An 18,607-nucleotide genomic window follows, 5' to 3' on the forward strand; every position below is an offset into this window, starting at 1 on the left:
TAAAATTAAAATTAATTAATGGATTCCACAGGAATAAGATTGTAAGTTCGGAAATGAAAGCAAATATAGAACATGCTACCTGTATATACATACATAATATAATATATATATATATATATAATATATATAATAATAATATATATATATATATAATCTAATATAATTGTCAATGTTAAAACTTACCGCAGTAGAGCACACAGTCCTGGTGACTTCAATTGAACTATCCATGGTATCATCCAAATAATCCTCTTCCTGGTCATCCGGAAGTATGGCATTGGTCAGGTGGAGTTAAAAGGTAATCACTATCACAACACAATCACAATAGATGTTTACAGCGGGCCGGCCGCGAACAGACTGAGGCGAGCGCGCCATCTGTGGCTGTATTTATAGTCCTGAGGAAAGAGAGCAGAGAAAGTGGGAGCGAGAGAGTAAGAGGTACTTCTAGTGGCTGGCAGATTAAGTTAGTGAGTATGGGATTGCTCGAGAGGGAATGCATAGCTATAATAACTGATTCTAGACCTTAACCTGATTCCATCTATAGCATCTATATATGATATAATTGTCATGATTATGACTTAAAGCAGTAGATGATACACGGCTATCCATTTTCTCCATTGCAAATATTCTTCCAGTGTATATTTATTTTCCAGGTGACTTTAATTTAATTACCCATGATATAATCCAAATAATCCTCTTCCTGCTCATCCAGAAGCATCGCATTGGTGAGGTGGAGTCCAAGGGAAAGCACTATCACAACACAATCACAATAGATGTTTACAGCGCGGAAGCCGCGAACAGACTGAAGGCAGCGCGCCATCTGTGGCTGTATTTATAGTCCCCGAGGAAAGAGAGCAGAGAAAGTGAGAGCGAGAGAGTAAGAGTTACCTCTAGCGGCTGGCAGATTAAGTTAGTGAGTATGGGATTGCTCGAGAGGGAATGCATAGCTATAATAACTGATTCTAGACCTCAACCTAATTCCATCTATAGCATCTATATTTGTATATGATATAATTGTCATGATTATAACTTACCGCAGTAGATGATACACGGCTATCCATTTTCGCCATTGCAAATATTCTTCCAGTGTATATTTATTTTCCAGGTGACTTCAATTTTATTATCCATGATATCATCCAAATAATCCTCTTCCTGCTCATCCAGAAGCATCGCATTGGTCAGGTGGAGCCGAATGGTAAACACTACCACAATAGATGTTAACAGCGCGGAAGCCGCGAACAGAATGAGGCGAGCGCGCCATCAGTGGCTGTATTTATAGTCCCCGAGGAAAGAGACCAAAGAAAGTGGGAGCGAGAGAGTAAGAGTTACTTCTAGTGGCTGGCAGATTAAGCTAGAGAGTAAGGGATTGCTTGAGAGGGAATGCATAGCTATAATATCTAATTCTAGACCTCAACCTGATTCCATCTATAGCATCTATATTTGTATATGATATAATTGTCATGATTATAACTTACCGCAGTAGATGATACACGGCTATCCATTTTCGCCATTGCAAATATTCTTCCAGTTTATATTTAATCCTGGTCTTCCGGAAGTATGGCATTGGTCAGGTGGAGTCGAAGAGTAAACACTACCACAATAGATGTTAACAGCGCGGAAGCCGCGAACAGAATGAGGCGAGCGCGCCATCAGTGGCTGTATTTATAGTCCCCGAGGAAAGAGACCAAAGAAAGTGGGAGCGAGAGAGTAAGAGTTACTTCTAGTGGCTGGCAGATTAAGCTAGAGAGTAAGGGATTGCTTGAGAGGGAATGCATAGCTATAATATCTAATTCTAGACCTCAACCTGATTCCATCTATAGCATCTATATTTGTATATGATATAATTGTCATGATTATAACTTACCGCAGTAGATGATACACGGCTATCCATTTTCGCCATTGCAAATATTCTTCCAGTTTATATTTAATCCTGGTCTTCCGGAAGTATGGCATTGGTCAGGTGGAGTCGAAGAGTAAACACTACCACAATAGATGTTAACAGCGCGGAAGCCGCGAACAGAATGAGGCGAGCGCGCCATCAGTGGCTGTATTTATAGTCCCCGAGGAAAGAGACCAAAGAAAGTGGGAGCGAGAGAGTAAGAGTTACTTCTAGTGGCTGGCAGATTAAGCTAGAGAGTAAGGGATTGCTTGAGAGGGAATGCATAGCTATAATATCTAATTCTAGACCTCAACCTGATTCCATCTATAGCATCTATATTTGTATATGATATAATTGTCATGATTATAACTTACCGCAGTAGATGATACACGGCTATCCATTTTCGCCATTGCAAATATTCTTCCAGTTTATATTTAATCCTGGTCTTCCGGAAGTATGGCATTGGTCAGGTGGAGTCGAAGAGTAAACACTACCACAATAGATGTTAACAGCGCGGAAGCCGCGAACAGAATGAGGCGAGCGCGCCATCAGTGGCTGTATTTATAGTCCGCGAGGAAAGAGAGCAGTGAAGGTGGGAGCGAGAGTGCAAGTGGATGGCAGATTAAGTTTGAGTGTAAGGGATTGCTCGAGAGGGAGTCAGAGAAATATGTACAGATGGAGCATAGAGTGGGACAGAGAAAGAGAGGGAGAGAGGGAGTGTAAGCCATTATTGCATTTTCAGCAGTCAAAAATTACGTATACGCTCTTGTGTAAATAGTATTTGAACATAACTCAGCCAAAAAAACATTAATCTTAATTTTAAAATTTTTCCTTTGTTAGTTTTTTTATGTTAACAAATACTGCATACTCTAAATTTAAAAAATAACTAAATAATTTTAAATTTTCGACCATTTTAATGACGTGCCCCCTATAAAATTTTGAATATTTCTCAACATTATTTTTATTTCTGGCAAACATGACTGACTTGAACTGACTTTTCATGTTGATCATATTGATGTTGATCAAGAATTAAAATCATATTAAAATCAGATAACTTAATTTAAATGATAACTTTATTCTGTAAACTTTAATTTATGGAAAAGGTTATATAAAATCGAAAGATGCTAAAGAATTGAGCATAAACTTTGGAGCTTTAGTTATTTGGTTATTTAAAATTACTAATTTTCCCATACAAATCTTTATCTTATCCTTTACCTTTCTAAAAAGTGTCAGATTTGTTTATACTAATTGAAATACAACACCTAAATTTCTTAAAAAAAACATTCTCGCTGGCTCGAATTCTAGTTTCTACCATGGCAAACACTGTACTCGCCAAAATTATTAAAGCAGGCCCCCTAAGGTGAGTAATAATCACAGAATTATATATTTAATCCAACTTATTTATTACGCAATAGATCCCTTAAGCCATCATTCAGTAATTGCAGTTTAACCAAAAGCCCCTATATTTTCACGGATTTTATATATGTGCGATGCACACAAGACCCAAAAGAATGCAACATTAGGTAAGTTCATAAATAAATTAAATTAAATAATAACTTAATACTCAATTTCACAGAACAAACTGGAGGCACTTGTCGGACAAGTTCTCGGAAAAGGGAAGAGGCGATGAGAAGAATTATTTCTTAAAACTTGTATGTATATATATATTATTATTAAATTATTATCATTAAATTTTTTCCCAAAGAGCAGGGAACAATTTGTTAAAATCAAGGAGAAGAAAATCAAAGAAATCATAGCGGATATACGAGCCCTGGAGGTTGAAGTCAGGGAAATGGATCGCAAGACCAGTCTCCGGGCAGAGAAAGTAAGACAGAATTTAATGGTGGAAATTAGAGAACTCAAAGCCATGCTGGAGAAATTCAAAAAGAGTCTATGAACAGGGAAACCAACAAAAAATAGCCAGCAAGTAGGCTCTCACTTTGCCTTCATTACAAAAATGTTCATGTTAGAAAAATTTTCAGTAATTTCCTAAATTCTTTCAATACCATTCATCTTCAAACATCAAAAGTGAGAAATAAATTGAAATATGCCGAAGATTGTGGGAAGACTGATGCAGTTATTGATGTTCAAGTCAAGGGCATTTTTCCAAGGCAATCAGTAAGTTTACTTTCAACTTAAATATAAAATATATCTTTAATTTATTATGGCAGGAATGTCTGCAGGCATTTGTATGAGAAGGCCAGGGGTGAGGAAAATATACACTTCCTTAAACTGGTAAGGTTTTCTATTTTACTTAATTTATTAATTATAACTAATTACTTATGTTGTATTAACTTAGCAAAGAGACCAGCTCAAAATGTTACGCCACAGGATTCTCAGCCAGAAGAATGATATCACAACAAAAATGATTAAAATGGATTCGCAAATACAATCATTGGAGAAAGCCACCCAACCAGATGGCGGTCAAAAATTCAAAATTTCTGATACTTAAAATCACTTGAAATCATTTTGGGAAAATAAAAACAATTGAAAAAACGGCAATGATTTGTCTTAGTTTTTGTTTTCTTTTATTTAAAATAATTTGTATCTTTCATTTACACGCTTTACACAAAGGAAGCCTTCTACTATAAACTAAGCCCCCCTTTGATAAGTGAGGGTGCTCTTTTTGAGGCCTACATATATATGTATATATATGATAACAATTTGTTTTGCAGCGCAAATGGAAATTAAAGGATATTAAAAAGAACTTTCTTTAAATATGGCATTTCAAACAAACATATGTATATAGAGAGAGTCTATACAGTGATAAAAATAAATACAAGTACAATACAAGTAGGAGTAAAAATCAAAATCAAATATATATATATTATATAGAGTTCTCTGTTTCTCTTAAGGCTACAAAAATGATTAATATATGTTTCGATCGTTAGTGGTGGATAGCAGAACGTTAACTGATGTCAAGAACGTAAGTACAATACATTTGTGGTAGTTGAGCAACTTGGAGAGAGTGTGGACTATAAACTAGAAACTAACTAAACTTGACTCTTGACTTGGTCAAGTGTCGGGGGCCAGAGGAGAGTGTGTGTCTGTTGTGTGAGTCTGCTAGCTAGCCGAGTGAGTGTGCGTGCGTGCTGTGGGTACTGAGTGAGGTAGGCGATTCATCATAAGATTATGGCATACTTCCGAGCGCCTCGTGATCCTCGCTTCTGGGTGTATATGTGTCGGGGGATTCGCTTCTAGCTTTCAAATACTGATCAACAATGCCAGGAATGTTGCTTGTGTCTCTCTGTGTGTGTGTGTGTAGCCATGGATCCTGTTTTCAACTTAAGTCTAATACCTAAGGCTAACTCTAGCCGCCGCTCTCTGCTGTGGTGGCTCTCTCAAATCCTATAAACTAATGTAACATGAAACGGCAATGGGCTGCTGTGGCTGCTCCCTCCGATGCTGTGGCTGCTGCTCCTGCTGCTGCTCATCTGTCTGTCCTAACTGGGCAACCGCTTGCTGGCCAGCTCCTGCAGCTTCTGCAGCGCCAGCGTCTTGTTGATCTCCACCAAATCGCGACTGTGCTTGGCCGCCTGCAACTGCACCTCCAGTATCTTCATGCGCATCATGTGCTCCTTGCTCTGCATCTCCATGAACAGGCGCAGCTCAAAGTTGTCGCCGCTGCTGGTGCTGCTGCTGTTGTTGCCGCCACCATTGGTTGTGACTGCTCCCGCAAGGGCTGCAGCTCCTCCATTGCTGCTGCTGCTGCCCGAACGCTCCAGGGCCTGACACTCCGACGAGACGGGCACTGATATCGCCTGATCCTCGCTGCCCAGCACACTGCCACTGCTTGTGCGCTGCCTCTTGGCCAGTGGCTTCATCACATCATCATCATCCTCGTTATTATTATTATTGTTGTTATTGTTGCTGCTGCTGTGCTGGTGCTGCAGGGCCTGCGCCACTTGAGCCTGTGCCTGATGCTGGTGATGTATGGCGGCCGCTGCTGCAGCTGCCGCACTGGGAAACTGGCCAGTTCGCAGGGCATTCAAAGCCTCCAGCGTGGCGGATATGTTGTTCATATTGAAATTGGCTTGGAAGCCGGACATGTCACCGCTACCGCCGGGCAGAAAAGCACCGCTGGTGTCCAAGGCAGCTGCTGCAGACATGGTGGCTGGACTCTCTGCCTCGTGGATGCCATTGCGACTGATGCTGTGATTTGGCGACACACTCAATCGCTCGCCACTGCCATGGATGTCGCTCTGATTGAGATGATGATTGTTGTAGGTCTCGTTAAAGGTCTCATTGGTCTCCTCCTCCTTGATATCCACATCGCACAGCTCCTGGGGCGGTGTACGACTGCTGCTTGTATAAAAGAAGTTTCTTTAATAACAGATCCCTTTTAGAGTTTAGTGCTTAACTTACTCATCCATGTCATGTTCGTCGGCATTGAATTTGTAGTCCTCGCGATACTCAAATCCCTCCTCCAGGGCCAAGGGTATCTTTGAGTAGTCGATGCCATCTAGTGCCTCTGATTTGCAGGCCTTCTTGGCCTCCTGCATAAAGTCCCAGACCTCAAAGGTAAACGGTGAAGGCTTCTTGCGATCGGCCACCTCGGCACCGAATCTAGCCAAGCGATTGTTATAGTCCAAGATCTCATTACGGGTGCAGGCTAAAGGAATAGATAGAACAAATTAGATATTGATATATATAAAGATATAGTATTAAATATGTACCCTTCATGCGTCGCCACTGTTCCTTGAGGCGATTACAGGTGCGATCTGTGCCAAATTGATTGGAGAACTTCTGGTGTATTATCTTCCAGGCTTTATTCTTTACAGCCGTTAGGCCGGCATCTAATCTCTTGTTTTCGATAATCCGCATATCCTTGCGACACAAGTCCAGCAGATATTTCTTCTCCTGATGATTCCAGTTCTGAGTGCGCTCACGTTTCTTGTACATGTTCATCGAGGGACTGTTCATGTACTGTGTCATTTCTGTAAATAAATTTGAAGAGATATTAGAGAGAAAGAGATACATTGAGCAATTTGTGGCTAACTTACCTGTCTTCAAGTCGACGCCCTCCAGCAAGTTGTGATTGGAATTCTGCCAGTTGGCGGCTATCTTCATAAAAGCCTCCAGATCGTTGGCCGTATACTGTTTGTTGACCTGCAAATAAGTACAACGAGTAGCGGAGTGGTGAGAAAATTGAACATTTGGTAATGAGAAAGGTAGAAATCAAAAGCGAGAATCGTTTGCCCCCATTGATTAGTCCTCAAATTACAAACGAATTGTCGAAATTATAAGCCCCAAACTGGCACTGGCACTGGCACAGCCAGGTACTTGAGCATGCAAAACTTGTGCCACAAAAGTGCTTCGGAGGCGTACTCCAAAATTCAATGAACCTAAATGATGAATTTTGGTTCAAATCCCAGACAATCGGTGATATCGGAGCACACATCAATTAATTTATTTTATTTTCTGACAGTGAAAACAAAAGGATTCCAGGGTTGGGAGACTTTGGAATTGTTTCAGCTTCTTCTTCCATTTTTTGATTCCTTTTCTTTTCCTTAATTCATCTGTCGAATTATTCTACCCTGGAATGATGATTGTGATTTCTGATTCCTGACTTTGACATGGACTGTACAGGATGCAGTCACATTAATTGATTTTCAATTAGCAGACGAGCTGACATCGAGGGGTATCAAGGGGCTAAATGGGAGGTGCCTCTTAGCCATATAAATAAAATGCAAACAATCGCATAAAATGAACACCACCCAAAGCCATGTGAATGTGCTTTAATTTATGCATTAACACAACTCACACACAAAAAAAAAAAACAAATGAAACAGCAAAAAAAGCAGCTGCCGACATTTTGGTTTGCTTCAAAAACGTACGTATCTGTGAGGTTTGCTCAAGTATCTGAGTATCTGTGACGACCAATTATATCAAATCAAGTATATACAAGTTATTTAAGGTAATTTATGGGATATATAAGAAATGTACAAGGTTTAAATATGCATATTTTTGAAAGAGTAAACATATGTGAACTTTAAGTCGATTTGTATTCAAAAAATACTTTATCATAACTAATTTTAAACACATGAAAACAATTATTATAAACAATTATTATATGTTTTAAGCATAGGGATGATAGAATATATATTCGATATATAGAGAATGTCTGTCTTAGCAAACCGGAAGTCGATACATTAATCGATGAATTGAAGATAAAGTGCCAGAATATATTGATTTCTTGAAATATATCGAAATTCAATATATAAATGGATATGTTAATCGGCATTTTACATTGAATAAATCAATATTCGGCTAGATATACAGAAAAATAATTTAAAGAACATTTATTTTACATTTTTTGTTATATATTATATATTTTAGAGTTATTTGTAAAATGTTTCACTATATTATATTTTAATAAATTAAGTTATATAATGTTTTCGATATGACTTATAATATTTTGAACATTTTCTCTCCATGTTCATCCCCAGTTAAACCCTCTTAACATTTATGAAATGCCATAATGAAGTGTTATTTAAGTTTAGTTCGCCGTTAATTGGAATATATAAAACATCTCATCTGCTTTAATGGCATACCCCCGGACTTGACTGTACTCCTCGTTAAGTATTCGATGGAGTCTCTTCCATTGATCGCCTTTTGAGCCCCCATCTACACACACAACACAACACAACACACCACACAATCGTCAATCTTAAGTACGTTTTATTGTGCTTTATTTTATTTCAATTTTGCTCAGTCTCTCTCCCCCTTTTGGCACCCACAAGAAACAGAAACTGCGCCATGTGTTCAATATTTATGCCGTATCTGATTTACAATTTATATATATATATATGTACATATATAGAAACATACCTACTATATCTATGTAGACTCGCATTTATCGGATAACCAAAGAGACCTCAAAGGAAACTTAGTCATTGGCGGCGGCGCGTGCGCTTATTATTATTATTATTATTATTTGTACTCTTCCTATATCTCTCTCTCTATATATAAATTGATATTTATTAGCCAACAATTAATTATAGCTGACTATTATGGTAATGTTTAAATTTTAAGTCATGTGTTTTATTTTATTTGTATTTTTTGGGTTTGTTCATTTGCCTGAGAATGCGGGAATCATTTAAATTCGAGACGAGTGCCGAGTCAGGGTGGGGCTTTCTTAGTCAAGTTAACATACATAGTAAAGTTCCCTTAAAAATAAGTATCGGAAAAGTACTAGAGAGAAGGGTATTTGCAATACCAAAAATCCCCAAAAACAAAATATGTATTTAATTGTTTTTCTCTATGTTTCTTGACATTCATAAAAGTAATCGCAGTCCAATCAATGTGACTTCAAGACTAAGCATTGAAATTAAATAAGCAAACTGGTTTAGATTTCGAGCGTGTGTATGACTCTTGGTTATCTATTTTTTTCCCCTAATTTTTTTTGTGGGCTGTTAATAACAATAATATAAAACCGAAAACCGAAAAATAATTACTGGATCTACTACAACACATGCTCTCTGGTCGAACTTAACAATTGTTATAACGAACGAACCTACACACAGCACAAAAGTCAACCTTGTGCCTTAAAATAAAGCAAAGGCATTGTTAAAGTTATAGACTTGTAGACTTATAGACCATGCCCGATATATATACATAATATAGTATGGTATAGTAAGTACTCATGTCTGTGTGGGCAATTACCTCAAATTAACAAAGTTAGGTAGTCCATAGACTACTACAAACTATTTTTGTCATCAAGTTATGGGGCAGCGTTATAGTTCAAAGTAAACGGGAATGGGAATGGAAATGGGAATGAGTTATAAGTGGAGCATATATACATTATTATTATTATTACAGCTACGGTCGCGGCCCGACCGATTTTGAACCCGAGTAGGAATCGTTAAACTTCATTTCTTTTTTTTAGGAGGCCCACTCGAGAAATGATTTTACAAAATTCTGTGTGGACTTGGGCTGCTGTAGCATAAATTTATGTATTATAATAATTGTACAGAGGGAACTAAAAACGAAATGTCATCGAACGCTCAAGTGGCCGAAAAAAAGAGCTCCATCTCCATCCTGTACTCAAGTGGCAGGCATTCATTGATTTTGAATGTGTGTTGTTAAATCAGGGGGAAAAAAGAATATATAGAAAAGAAATCAAAGAGAAGAATTTGTTGTGCCCTGTTTATTGTTCTAAGTCTCGAGATTTAAGTGGGATCCCCCCGTACCTAAGGATGCTTAGTAGAAGATGCTGCCTCAAGAGGAGGCACGTCGTTATACCAAAAATTTCGTTGTTTAAATCACGTTTGGTTGGAACATCAATATTTGGGGAATGAAATTTACAATTTCGTTTACTTTTACAGGAAATATGTGAGAATATTTGAGGTGGAATACAAGAAGTCCGAGTAATTATGAGATTTTAAATTATGGAAAGTCTGCTCAAGTTGTTTTCTTGGGATGACTAGAGAGGTTAATCAAGGGAAAACAAATTAATGAGGGTTTGTTGGAGGTTTTTATATAACGATTTTCTGGTTAACTATATAAAATGGTATAAAATCATTCATTTAAAAGAGTTTTTGATGCAAAATTTAAATTATGAACATAGAAAAGTAGCTAACAAACAATGGCATCATTATAAATCCGTTTCCTAATCATGAATAAATATTTATTTATTATAATAATGCTTTTGACATATTTTTAAAAATCCTAAAAATATATTTTCCAAAATAGTAGAATGCTTTCAAGGTAAATAATTTCTTTATCATACCATAGATATTATTGTATAAATGTTTTATTTATTTAAATATATGTTTTCCACCCTCTTAACTCTCCGCATTTACTAACAACTTCTAGTACCTTGTTTTGCATTTTTTATAAAGTTTAATATTATTGTATTTTAATCATTAACTATAAACTGTGCTTTTGGAATACCTTTATAGTTACTTATTTACAATTATTCCCAGAGAGAATCGAGGTAGTTTGAGTGGTGGCAAAAATGTATCTTTATTAACTACCAACTTGGCTGCTGCTCAGCTGGCGCAGCTGACGGAAATTGACTCATGGCTCAGTTCAGTTGAGTTCAGTTTAGTTTGGTTTTTGGTTTTGTTTCTTTATTTTGTTGTATTTTTTTGTGGATCGACTGAGGGCGAATTATGCTCCAGGTGTGCATGACACGGGTGCCGAAACAACAACGAATTTATTAGAAATTTGCTGCACACAAAAATCACATATAGAGTGGGGGTCTTGGGGGCTTTGGCACATTTATGCAAACAAATAAACTAATTTCATGACGCACACGCGCGCGCCTGCGCAGTTGTCAGCAAAATAATAATAGAGTGTGTGTGTGTGTGTGCCGGTGGTACTGTGTGTGTGCTACTTACAATTGTAACTAGCTGCAAAAACTTTAAGATTTTTCTTTGTCAAATGTGGCTTTTGTTTACTGCGGGCCAGGTCTACACCCAAAAAAAAAAAATAGGGGAAAAATACAAAGCCAGAGAGAGAAAGAGAGCTGCACTTGGAGAAATTTCAAAATTTTCTTTTATAAATTTATGATTTTTTGCAAGTATTTATAACCTTGCAAGGGTATTTTCATTTTAGTCAAAGGCTTATAACAATGTGAAGGAGTCATTTCCAACCCTATAAATCATATATATTCTTGATCAGCATCACCAGCCGAATCGATCTAGACATGTTTCGCATAAATTTAATTTTTTCAAATTTTTGAAGATTTTTTTAGGGCGTTCTATCGTAAAATGGTCCAAAAAATTTAGAAAAAAATTGAATTTTGTAAAATTTTAAATTAATAATGCAGATTTATTAACCTATTAAAAACTAACATAGGAAAGCTTTCCGAACTAAAATTAATGCACTTTTGGCTTAGTTATGAGTTTGTTTTAAATTTAATTTGTTGAAAAATTCTCATATAAAAGTATAGATAAATTTCTTCTCAAATTATGGTATTATTATTTCAGTGAGAAGCTAATAACTTTTAAAGTAATCATTTCCGGCCCTATAACTTATATATATTCTTGATCAGCATGATCAGCCGAATCGATCTAGATATATTTCGCAAAAATTAAATTTTTTCAACTTTTAAACATTTTTTAAGGGGTTAAAATTGTCAAAAAAAATTACACAAAAATTCAATTTTGTAAAATTTTAAATTGATAATGCAGATTTATTAACTTATTAAAAACTAACATGGGACCGCTTTCCGAATTAAAATTAATGCATTTTTGGCTTAGTTATGGGTTTTTTAAAATTCAATATTTTGAAAAATTGTCATGTAAGAATTTCGATAAATATCGATTTCAAGAATGTTAGTTTTTCCGATCACAAGCCTTCTCTATTCTAATAAAGAAGAAAGTACAACCTATTTTAACTTAAAATATTATAAGAAAACCTATAAAATGTTTAATGCTAGTTTTAGTACCTCATTTCTTTAAGTGTAAAGATAGCAAGTGGTGGAAATATAGGTGGACCTAAATAAAAAAAAAAGTAATAGAAAAAAAGCTTGGCTCGAGCGGGTTCAGTGACTTCCACTCCCCGTCTACGACGACAACAACGACGACGACGACGACAAATTGCGTTTTGTGCTGTGACAATTGCCAGGCATTGGCATCGCCATCGAAATCCACCTTTTGCGCATGCGTAGGTCTGGACTTACTAAATTATTATTGTTCAGTTTCATTAGTCAGCCCCGAAAAAGCATAAAAAAAGCCCAAGCCTCTTGTCGCATACGAAATTGCGCAGCTGTGCATAGTTTTTTAAATCAGAGTTAGAGTCAGAGTCCCGCCTGGAACTGAAATTGAAATTGAAACTGAGACTGAAACTGCGGCGACTGTGTGACAGTTGTAGATATCGCACAAGTCAAATGGATTACCTTTATCTTTGATTCCCCATACATGCACACACTCCCCCGAAAAACAACAATTGGAGCACACTCTGCATTTAGGTTTATGTACTGTTTATATACTACTACTATATGTGTATATATTCAACTTTCTTGAGCACACCCTGAAAACATGGCTGACAAGTTCATTACTCCGCTCGATTCCATCCATCCATCCATCTACAATTGCCTCAAAAGTTGCTCTTACTTCCACTGCTGCTAACTGCCTTATATGGCAGCCAATTGTTATTGTCTTTATGCCATTCGTAGAATGAAAATTGGTTTGTCACTCGACTTGTTAAATGAGTTCACATATAGACGAGTCGTGTAGGAACAAGCAAGGCGACATACAAGTAACATATTTGCGATCATAAAATCACTTTGTGGCGTGCTTTGAATAGGTTTAATATTATTTTTTTGTATTTAAAGCATATTATGTAATTTTATAGGAAGTAAAGGGGTGAAATTCTATAAATTTATAATTAAATATGTTTCAGGAATTCTAAGGATTTATGTTCTACAAGTTTGGATAATAAAGATTTAATGTTTCATAAGTTGTGTAAGCATTTAAAAACTCGAAAATGTTACTTTAAATGCTTGTCTTGGGTTTTCAATAAGGTAAAAGAATTGTTCTATATTTTATTTACCTAAGGTCCATATTGATTTGATTTAATATTAAAAACCATACAATCCAAGATATCTTTAAAAGTAATTAAGACACCTTTTTAAATAGTCAACTTGACAGATATGAGAATTATGTGCTAAATAGTTTTTTCTTTTAATCTTTCTTTATTTTAAAATTCCTTTTAAGCGTTACTTAAACCACAGATTTTTGTTGAATTTAACTATGAAGGAATCCCTCTTTACATTACTTTCTTGCAAACCATTTAAGCCATATATTTTTTCATTAACTAAATTGTTAATACTCAAAGTCAATCTAAGCTAACTCTTGGTTATTAATTACTCTAAAGCATTCTTAATTTTAAAGCTTGTAAAGAAATGAATACAAATCCAAAAAAAATATATACATAAGTACAAGTAACCTACGGCTTGATGTGGGCTATAAAGCTCAGCTGCCAAATGCTGTCTCTGTGCCGGATTTGATTGTTATTATTATTATTTATAACTCTCTAAGCAGGGCCCCAAAAACCCCTTCCTAAAAAGCCAAAAAAAGAAAGAAAAGAAAACAATTCTAAGCAGCAGTTCAGTTTAGAGTTTGGGGGCATTATTTTTTATATACATATACGTATTTTTGGTTTAGTCATTTTCCAAAAATTCATTTGAATATCGAAATTGTTTAAGTATCCATATGTCGAGTGAGTGTCTGAGTGAGTAGTGTGAGTATGAGTGTGTGTATCTAATTTCTATTTGTATTGGGCATTAATGCTTTCTGGGCCCCCTCTCTCCCCTCCCCTCCCCCCTACATTCCCTGCTCAATAAGCCGAAACAAAAAACTTCTTTATAATCGCATCAAGTCATGATTGCGCGCCCCAACTTTGAATCAACTTTGGTTCGTTTTTTGTATCTTTTCTGTACTGTTTTTTTTTTCCTTTTAAATGTATTTTTGTTGTAAAATGTTGTTGGTGTGGCACTTGAAGGCGTTCAAAATAATTTCTGGTTCCATTTAAGTTGGACTTAAAACGAAAACTGAAAACTGAAAACTGAAACTCTTCAAGTAGACAACGACTTGCCCCGAAAAAATAAAAATGAAAAGAAAGCCCTTCCCCACACTCTTCTTATGGGTTTCTTCAGTTGCCTCTAATGTTATTTCGTTTTCTTATATATTTATGTACTTTTTGTTGTTCAGTTTTTGGCATTAATTGTTCCCTGAACCGAATCTAAGATTGATTGAACGAGTTGAACGAACCGCAAAGACAGAGAATCGTCTCGCAATGTAAATTATGGCACTGTGATTACCATTAAGGGGAGAATGCGAATGAGACACGACACGAACCATTTAGAATGATTTGTGATCTCCTCCGATCTGCTATATATATGTACAGATATATCGACCAATCCAATGGCTTTATATATGTACATATATATCGATGCTGACCACGCCCTTAAAAAGACAACTAAAGACAGCAAGTAGCCGACGCCTTGTCATGTCGCAATGCGCAATAATAATTACAAATGATCGGATGTCAATTTTTATTGCGATATTATTTTACACACACAGCCTGGCCTGGCCTGGCCTGAAGTTTTCTTAAACAAATGAAATTTATTGTTAACGGTTAGTGACCCGAATTACACGTATCGCTTATTAATATCTCTGCAATGGATGTGGCATGTATCCGAGAGAGTATACCAACTTGGCCCCTTGAGCGTTTTAATTGCCAACGTTGACTGACGACCGCCTACAACTACCACAAAAGCTTCTAGCTTCCAGCTTCCAGCTTCCAGCTTCCAGCTTCCAGCTTCCAGCTTCGAGTCGGCGATAATGTATCTTTGTATCTGATCTTAATGTGCTCAGAACTCAGAACTCGGAAAGCAACAAAAAGCACATCAGCCTTAATAAGTACTTGCTATATAGTCGCCGCTGGGCGCTGCTGAATTGATCAAATGAACACTCGTTTCATTATAGAAATCTAACTGGAGGCTATAGACATAAGATCATTCAATTGCTTTGAATATGCAAGGAATTTTTTCAAGATAAAGACAAGAGAAAGTCGAGAATTGAATGGAGAAGAAATGTATCTACAAGAATGAGTAGTCTTTCTTATTTACATTTTGTTTTAAATTAAAGATTTAGCTAAGATTAAGCTTGGGTTTAGCATGAGCACAAAGATTGTTATTGAATGTTTGGAGATATTAAGATAATAAATAAAATGTAATACAGGAAAGGTTTAGTTGTGATACTTGTATATTAAATACTTAAGGATTTGGCACCTTATATCATATACAAATCACTTCTTAAAACTGTCATTTTATATACAATTTAATTCTTAAAAGTTCTATAAACCTAGCTTATTTAAATTATCCCTCTTTTTCCTTTTTAAAACCTTAAACCATACTCTATAGAATTCCTCTCTTCAAAAAGTCCCAGCAATTGCCATGCTAATTTTTGACTTTTCAAAATACATTTTTCCATTTTGGCATTTGAGTTATGCCGCGGCATTAATTCCCTCCCTGGAACATGAATGTTATTCATTCTGGCAAATGAAAAAGTGGCCACGCACATTACTTTTGCCCGGCTTGTCTGAGTATCTCAAAGTGTGTGTCTCAGTATCTGAGTATCTGAGTATCTCAGAGTAACTCCAGCTGCCTTGTGAACTCATTGCTCACTCACAGTTTTGTCCCATTCCTGTTGTGTATTGACTCTTTTTATACCCTTGCAGGGTATTATAATTTCAGTCAGAAGTTTGCAACGCAGTGAAGGAGGCACCTCCGACCATATAAAGTATATATATTCTTGATCAGGATCAACAGCCGAGTCGATCTAGCCATGTCCGTCTGTCCGTCTGTCCGTCTGTCCGTCTGTCCGTCTGTCCTTCTGTCCGTCTGTCCGTCTGTCCGTTTCTACGCAAACTAGTCTCTCAGTTTTGAAGCTATCTGAATGAAACTTTGTAGTTAGCCTTCTATATACTCTCACTCGTATATATGTCGAAACGGGCCGGATCGGACGACTATATCATATAGCTGCCATAGGAATGATCGGATAATTTTTACAAAAAAAATTATAACAATTTCAGTTTTCAACAGAATTTGATAAAATTTAAGATATAGCCATTTTACTATACTCTACAATTTTGAATAAAATTTAATGAAAATCGGACAACTATATCATATAGCTCCCATAGGAACAATCGAGAAATTAAGACAATTAAAAATTATAACATTTTCAGTTTTCAACAGATTTTCATCAAATTTGAGGTATAACCATTTTATATCAGTCTTAAATTTTGTGTAAAATTTTATGAAAATCGGACTACTATATTATATAGGTGCCATACAAACGATCGTTAGATGTGGAGAAAAATGCACATCTGTGACTGTAAAACTGCAAATATAATATGTAAAGGTGAATGAAATGAAAGCAGGTATTACTTCATTGTTTTTTAACACAAATAAATATAATTTATATTGTTGGGATTCTAAGTCATAGAAGTTCTATCTGCAAGGGTATATAAACTTCGGCGTGCCAAAGTTAGCTTCCTTTCTTGTTTTGTTATGATTTGGCACGAACGACTTGGCTTGGCTCCTGGAAAAGGCAACCAAGGGTGTTGAAACTGCAATTCCATTCTCTATATATGTAGTAATCTTCTGGCACAATTAATAAACCATAAATATAACCTCGATTATGAGCTTTACATGCACACGCATATGTATCTGCTGTGCAATCGCAATTTAAATGTTTGACTTGGGCTCGTTTATTCACTTATCTAAAGGCGGCTAAAAGCCAAAGGAAGAAATTAATTTAATTGCGCATAAAGTACAAAATTGTTTAATTATGCCAAACAAGCATACAGACGCAACGGAAAATGTGTTAACTAATTCTAGGTAATTTAACCAAGAGCTGATAAAAAAAAATAGGGAAAAAACGAAAACGAAACTGAAAACCGAAGCAAGCCGCTTGGAACGTTAAGAGAAACGCTCCCATTTGGCATTTGTTGACGCCTTCTTTGTATAGTTTATAACTTTTTATTTTCCCCCTTCTATTTTTCTTCGTGTTTAATTTACGTAAATTGTTGGAAAAGAGCGGGTGTGCCTTTTGGGGTGTGCGTGTGTGAGGTGGTAAAATATCTCTTGAGTTTAAACTTAAACCTAATTCAAGACACCGGAAATGGAATTTCCAACGAATTAAAAAGTAATTTTATGAGTAAATTCCGATTTTTAGAGAAGCCACCCAGCCTTAACTTACATATCTGGGTTACTTTTCCAAACCAATTTAGGGTTTAACTATTAATTAGGGACATTCATTTTTAACCAATTCATTTTCAATTTCGATGATTTGTTGAACAAATTTACTTTAGGCATTTGATTACCCCGTTAAGACCCAACAAATAACAAATACGCATTTGCACAGAGGTAGAGAGATACAGATACAATATCTACAACTGGGTGCAGTCATGAGTATCCAAAAATAATCACCTGGGCACCGTGGTGCCTTATCGAACTAAATAAATATTAAATTGTAATTAAAGTCATGTGTGTGTGCGCTGAGACAACAACAATTCCTAAGACTACACACATAATTTAAAGCTCTTTTGTTTATCGATGTCACACACCTTTTGGTATTTGTATCTGTAATTGATAAATAAGTCGAAAAGTCTTGACTGAAATTTAATTGCTAATTGCATCGTTTACTGGGCTTACCACCCCACCCATGGCACTATCTGTAAACTAAACTAAGTACCTTTGATAGATAACCTTAATTAAGTTGTCCGGCTGCCTGGCTGCCCGTCCGTCAGTTAGAAATTCCTTGAATTTCAAGTGACAAAAATACATACAACATGCAAAAGAACACGGGGGGAAAAACATACACAAACTATTTGGAGAAAAAGGTAAAGAAAAAACTGCACTGCAAACCGCATTATAACAACGAAAAATTTGTAGTTGTTGAGCACACCTGGACGCAGTTGGGTATCTAGATACTAGAATCTAGTCTCCCCAGCAACAACGAACCCAAAAAAACGATATATTTATCCATTGATTTCGAACTGTGGAGCCGCTTGAAGTTTTCTTTGGTTTTGGGTCCAGTATCTGCATCTGTGCCCAAAAAATAAAAAAATGTTTCCCCTCTTTTCCGCTCCACATCTCTCAATTATTATGCGCAAGTGTGATGCATGAATCATACCTATATAACCCATATATAACCCATATAGCCACTGCCGTTTCCCGTTTCCCTCAAAAGTCATGCGCTTTAAATTTTAATA

General features: G+C 36.3%; 2 protein-coding genes across 8 annotated transcripts in view; one reads left to right on the forward strand and one right to left on the reverse strand.

The window, feature by feature from the left end:
- The first annotated feature begins 3,038 nt into the window (after positions 1 to 3,038).
- LOC110181115 (uncharacterized) lies at positions 3,039 to 4,378 on the forward strand. Of its 3 annotated transcripts, XM_086827236.1 has the most exons (5): positions 3,039 to 3,236; positions 3,292 to 3,399; positions 3,453 to 3,528; positions 3,582 to 3,803; positions 3,859 to 3,931. In XM_086827236.1, exons 1-4 carry the CDS (start codon positions 3,190 to 3,192, stop codon positions 3,771 to 3,773), a joined length of 423 nt encoding a protein of 140 aa, XP_086683362.1. In that variant the 5' UTR covers positions 3,039 to 3,189; the 3' UTR covers positions 3,774 to 3,803; positions 3,859 to 3,931. The 3 variants fall into 3 exon arrangements, with proteins under 3 accessions (XP_086683362.1, XP_020804446.2, XP_086683363.1); XM_020948787.2 differs by having other exon boundaries at positions 3,582 to 3,931; XM_086827237.1 differs by lacking the exons at positions 3,039 to 3,236; positions 3,292 to 3,399; positions 3,453 to 3,528 and adding exons at positions 4,048 to 4,111; positions 4,176 to 4,378 and having other exon boundaries at positions 3,587 to 3,803; positions 3,859 to 3,994.
- Positions 4,379 to 4,381: 3 nt separating this feature from the next.
- The window catches only part of apt (apontic), a 47,346-nt gene continuing 33,120 nt past the window's right edge, over positions 4,382 to 18,607 (reverse strand). For 3 of the 5 annotated variants that reach the window (XM_020948789.2, XM_086827232.1, XM_086827230.1), the window contains exons 2-5: positions 6,880 to 6,985; positions 6,553 to 6,813; positions 6,242 to 6,488; positions 4,382 to 6,178 (exon numbers count right to left, since the gene is read on the reverse strand). In XM_020948789.2, coding sequence (XP_020804448.2) covers positions 5,320 to 6,178; positions 6,242 to 6,488; positions 6,553 to 6,813; positions 6,880 to 6,985 — 1,473 coding nt within the window. In that variant the 3' untranslated portion in view covers positions 4,382 to 5,319. The other 2 variants (XM_086827233.1, XM_086827234.1) reach the window with 2 other exon arrangements.

The sequence above is a fragment of the Drosophila serrata genome, unplaced genomic scaffold (assembly GCF_035046125.1).
Source record: "Drosophila serrata isolate PLE 108 unplaced genomic scaffold, ASM3504612v1 contig_165, whole genome shotgun sequence".
Classification (NCBI taxonomy): Eukaryota; Metazoa; Arthropoda; class Insecta; order Diptera; family Drosophilidae; genus Drosophila; species Drosophila serrata.